Raw genomic sequence first — 5,619 nt, 5'->3', positions numbered from 1 at the left:
AGCGGGCCGTACCGGCAGCCCGTAGTGGGGCATGGCCTTCTCTGCCATGAGTGATGTCACGGGCTGCGTGGTAACAATGCCGCGCCAGACGGGGATTTTTGCCCGGTATGCTGCACTGTGGCCATGCTCCGCCCTGGATTCGGGGGTGGCAGATGGTACTGTAGCCACACCTGTCTTGTCGCCTTAATGTGGTGCAAACTTTGAGGGCATGAGGGGCCGCCTGCTAGGAGTCAGCCCATCTCATGGCTTTCTTCTGAAGAGCGCCGCCCTTCGGCAGCCGGTCAATGTTACCAGCTGGCCCAGAGAAGGCGGTACTTCGTACTTGGGGTTCGAGGGGCGTAGTCGGCCCCGATGTCTTGAATCGCCATGAGGAGCAGATGAGGCTACCCGTGGTCGATCGTTTACTCTGACAAATAGCTTGCTACTTGATCACGAGAAGTTTTATGAGATGAGCAATTGTTTATGATATATAATGATGCTAGAAAAAGTGCTTGAAACTATCATTGGTCAAACTTATGCACTATGCTAGCATTAACAGTTCATAAATTATTTCTTTTATCATTTACCTACTCGGGGACGAGCAGGAATTAAGTTTGGGGATGCTGATACATCTCTAATGTATCTATAATTTATGAAGTATTCATGCCATGTTTACAATAATTTTATATGGTTTTGGTATGAATTGATTAGAACTAACGTGGACTGACGTTGTTTTCGGCAGAACTACCGTGGTGTCATTTTTTGTGCAGAAATAAAAGTTCTCAGAATGGGCTGAAATTTTACGGTGATTTTTTATGGACCAAAAGAGACCCCCGAAGCACCGGAGATGGGCCAGGAAGTGGCCGAGGGAGCCACAAGCCTGGGGGCGCGCCCACCCCCTAGGGCGCCCCCAAACTTGTGAGCCCCTCAGGCACCCCCTGGCGTGGGACCGATGCCAAAAATTCCTATAAATACCCCAAACATAAAAAAGAACCCTAGATGAGAAGTTCCGCCACCGCAAGCCTCTGTATCCACAAAAACTCAATCGGGACCCCGTTCCGGCACCCTGCCGGAGGGGAAATCATCATTGGAGGCCATCCTCATCATCCTGGCCGCCACCATGATGAGGAGGGAGTAGTTCACCCTCGGGGCTGAGGGTATGTACCAGTATCTATGTGTTTGATCTCTCTCTCTCTCTCCCCCCTCTCTCTCTCGTGTTCTTGATTTGGCATGATCTTGATGTACCGCGAGCTTTGTTAATATAGTTGGATCTTATACATATCACTAACATGACACCACCAAAGGAATCACAACATACATATCATCAAAAAATCAAACTCAAATTCACATGTTTACTTATGACAAGACTTCTCCCATGTCCTCAAGAACAAAAGTAATTACTCACAAATCATATTCATGTCCAAGATCAGAGGGGTATTGAATAGCATCAAGGATATGAACATATAATCTTCCACCAAATAAACCAACTAGCATCAACTACATGATGTAATCAACACTACTAGCGACCCACATGTATCACGTTGAGGTTTTGAGACAAAGATTGAATACAAGAGATGAACTAAGGTTTGAGATGAGATGGTGTTGGTGAATATGTTGATGAAGATTGGCCCTTCCATAATGAGAGAGATCGTTGGTGATGTCGATGGCTTCGGTTTCCCCCTCTCGGAGGGAAGTGTCCCCGGCGGAATCGCTCCGCAGGAGAGCAAAAGTGCTCCTGCCTAGGTTCCGCCTCGAGATGGCGACGCTTTGTCCTGAAAGTCTTCTCTTGATTTTTTCTAGGGAAAATGGCATCATCTAGGAGAAGATGGGCCTCAGAGCCCAGCCAGGGCCCCACAAGCAACATGGGCGCCCAGGGGGTTGGCCGCGCCCATGTCCCTTGTGGGTCCCCTCTTGTATTTCCTTTCTCTAGTATTTTACACATATTCCAAAATAATTCTTCATGAAATTTCAACTCATTTGGAGTTGTGCAAGATATGTATCTCTTATATAGCTTTTAGAGGTCTAGAATTTCAGTTGCCGACAATCTCCCTCTTCATGTGAATCTTGCAAATTAAGAGAGAAAAGGCATTAGAATTGCATCACAAAGTGTTATAATGATTAAAAGCATTATAAATAACAGTAGGAAAAAATGATGCAAAATGGATGTATCAGGCCCTTGCATGTGTACACGACTCGGGCCGAGGCCCATGTACCCCTTCACTCCCCTAGACTATATTTACTCGTTTCCTACCTACGTTTTAGGGTTAGCAAAGTGATAGCTCATATCTAGAGATTGAGTTTTGCACATCCACTACCACTCACATGAAGTTCAAGACCTCCATGTGTGAAGATCCCCTAGTGGTTTCAAGACCCCCTTGTGGAAAGATCCATCTAGGATTCAAGACCTCTCTCCTTCAAGGATTGGGATGAACTAGCTACCCTTTTGTCACTTACTTGTGTTGGATTTGGATCCTTGTATCTCCTCTTTGTGTATGTGGATTTAGTGTGATTGGACCATGTCTATTTGAGTGTTCATCTTGTGTTCTTCTCTTGTTTGCTCTTTTCCCCCTCCAAGTGTGAAATTATCTCCCTCTAGGGTTCCACCCTACATTAGTAAGTCAGAAACGATCTCCTCAAAGATCGATAAGTGGTTCAACATCAAACAACCTTCTTGCAACTTATGCGTGAACAATTTCATCTTCATGTGCATCTTACTGGTCAGATCCTTTGACATGCAGATCGACTTCAGTTCGAGCCAAAGGGCTGCTGCAGCTTTCTTCTCCAACACTTCTTGCAAAATATCGTTAGATAGATGAAGATGAATCAAATACATAGCCTTACAATCTCTGCGCTTCTCATCATTGGTCCATGCCTTTAGTTCTTTTTCCACCGAAGCCATCTAGCGCCTCATCCAGATCGGGATGCGCCAACACTGCTCGCATCTTCACTTGCCACAAGGAAAACCTCGCGTCGTAGTCCAGCAGCGGAAGATCGAACTTCATCAATGTCGTGTCGTCGAAACCCTAGACAGAAACAAGGCTTTGATGCCACTTGTTAGAGATAAGACGAGCAAAGCAACACGATGAAGAACAAAAACAAGCAGGTGACACGACATTTAACATTGAAAAACCCTCTAACACGAAGGGAAAAGACCACGGGGCGCCATCCAACAAATCTTCACTATATCGAGGGAGATTACAAGCGTCGGGGATTTACAACTGATCAACTCCTCTCGTGCGGCGACTTACAAAGAATATATGTAACACAGGTGACCTAGGTCAATACTGATCGCTTTGGCCCAAGCATACCAGCAACGGCCTTGCTCCGCTCGCTCTTCAGAAGTTAGCCTTTATCTTTATACTTGAATTTGGATCATAACATAACACTCGCGGAAGAAAAAACACGTTTTTTTCGTTTTCAAGAGGCACGACCGTTCCTCTCACGTAAAGCAAATCCGTGCCTCTCGCGAAAGGTAAAAAAAAAAATGTGTTTTTTTCGTTTTCGTGAGGCACGACCATGCCTTTCACGGAAGCAAAACCATGCCTCTCACGAAAAGAAAAAAAAGAAAATGTGTTTTTTCTGTTTTCGAGGGCACGACTCTGCCTCTCGCGGAAGGAAAAAAATTATATAGAAAACACATTTTTTCGCACAAATTTTTTGCCCCAAAACTAAGAAAGGCCAGTGGAAAACAGAAAACCCGAAAAAAAACCCTATCTAAAAAGCTGAAAACACGTGTGAAAAATAAAAATAAAATTCGAAGGAAGTGCCAAGAGTCTGACACGTGGCTGACGCGCTTTCAGCCCACCTCAAATGACCCTTGGGGAGGCTCGCGAAACGAGTGCTCCTCAATTAGTTACTGTCGATATAGGTGCCCCCTCTTTTTTAGGGCACCTTTTTTTTTTTGAATCTGGGCACTTTTCTTTTCTTGTTAGCTTGTTCAGGGTTAAACCCTAGGATTTGCAGTGGGCCTTGCCGGCAACCGAAGCCCACGAGGCCGAGCTTCCAGAACCAGGAAGGTACCAGAAGAGGTATCGCCCCCTCACCACTCACCGGCCTCGCGCACGCACGAAGAACCACCAACAGAGTAGCGCACCTGACGAGGGGGAGGGGGAGAGAAAACCCTATGCCCTAGCGGTCGGCGGCGACCTCTCACCCTCACCGACCTCACGCACGCGCGAGGAGCAAGAGGGACGAAAAGCCCTAGGCCCTAGCGTCCGGCGGCTACCGGCGAGGCGTGCGCGGAGGCGGGGCGGGCCGTTCTCCCGGCCCCCGTCGCGGCGGCTGCAGGTTCGGTCGCCACTAACTCGCTTACTCGCAGAATCTTAGCCCGAGAGAGGTAGCGGCGTTGCCACCGTACTGACCTTTTCTCCCCCGGATTCTCTCCTCTTTCCGGTAGCCATGATGATGATGTCCGACGACGACGATGACTCGGACCCGCAGTTCAATGTGGTGGCGGATTACTTCTTCGTCGATGCGGAGAAGAACCCCATCTGTCTCTCAGCCTTGCCGATTCGGTTCGAGCAAGGCACGGATGAGGCCACTCAATGCAAACAGAACATCTTCTTGCGGGGAGTCGCTGACTCTGGCATCACAGTTTACACGCATGTGGTTGCCTGGAAGCTGGGGCTTGAAGGCAAGCAGCCCGTGATCGCCGTGCTGTCCGTGGAAGGCAGCTGGATAAATCTCGCCAAGCCCAGGAACAGCTACGAAGAAGAGTTCCGAACAATTTTCATCACAGTGCGGATGCTTCACTTCCTCAGAAGAAAACCTGAGGAGCCTGAGAAGAACATGTGGAGTCATCTTCGCAAAGTTTTTGAGTAATCCACCCATGCACTCTCTGCTCTTTTCTCTCAAATGATTAAAACTATGATATTTACAGAGCCCTTGCCATATTTTCAGCAAGTTTGACCTTAGACCCTCCAAGGACGATTTCAGGAACCACCGTTCCCTATTGAAGCTGTTTGCTGAGAAAGATTTGAACTTAGCAAAATCACAGGTACACATTTTCTGCTCCTCATATGGACAACTGTGCTTGATAACTGATAAGAATAAGATTGTCCACAATACAAATCTGAGGGCTTCACTACATGATTAGCCCTTTGGTGTTTGAGCTGCCTTATGTTGCAATACTTCTCCAATTTGAAATAAACGCTCTGTTCATTTTTCTTTTTAAATTGAATGCTTCATTCTTCTTGATCATTACTAGTTCCCTTGACATGATGCTTGAACTGATGAGCCTGTTTAGCCACCTGTTTCCTTTCAATTTGTTATATTGCCCCAGGAATTCCTTTATGTAAAAACCAATTTTGTCTTATTTTGATTAGCAATCAAGCATATCAGTTGGGTCATAGATATATGAATGGAACGGTATGGGTGGATGGTAGGGATCTTTCTCTCCGTTCTGGGAAAAAAGGGAACAGAGTGCAAATCTGGAAACAGAAATGGATTTTCTGTGGTATGGAGCAGTGTTTTCCGGCAGAACACCCACGGAACTAAAATTTTGGTAACCATAAATGCAGAAATTTCTGTGTTTGTATGTAGCCCACTTCGATAGCTCATAGGGATTTGGCCCAACATATGGCCAGGTTGTTGTTGATTCGGCTATAGGCTGTAGCTGCTGCTTCATGCTTAGCTTTTTTT

At 46.5% G+C, this 5,619-nt stretch overlaps 1 protein-coding gene across 1 annotated transcript in view; it reads left to right on the top strand.

The window, feature by feature from the left end:
- The first annotated feature begins 4,010 nt into the window (after nucleotides 1-4,010).
- The window catches only part of LOC123103423 (protein ENHANCED DOWNY MILDEW 2), a 14,052-nt gene continuing 12,443 nt past the window's right edge, over nucleotides 4,011-5,619 (top strand). The window contains exons 1-3 of the mRNA XM_044525008.1: nucleotides 4,011-4,266; nucleotides 4,376-4,796; nucleotides 4,879-4,975. Coding sequence (XP_044380943.1) covers nucleotides 4,378-4,796; nucleotides 4,879-4,975 — 516 coding nt within the window. The 5' untranslated portion in view covers nucleotides 4,011-4,266; nucleotides 4,376-4,377. The remainder of the gene's footprint in view (nucleotides 4,267-4,375; nucleotides 4,797-4,878; nucleotides 4,976-5,619) is intronic.

The sequence above is a fragment of the Triticum aestivum genome, chromosome 5A (assembly GCF_018294505.1).
Source record: "Triticum aestivum cultivar Chinese Spring chromosome 5A, IWGSC CS RefSeq v2.1, whole genome shotgun sequence".
Lineage (NCBI taxonomy): Eukaryota > Viridiplantae > Streptophyta > Magnoliopsida > Poales > Poaceae > Triticum > Triticum aestivum.
Note: the sequence above shows the minus strand (reverse complement) of the source record. Positions and strands in the feature narration are given on the sequence as shown.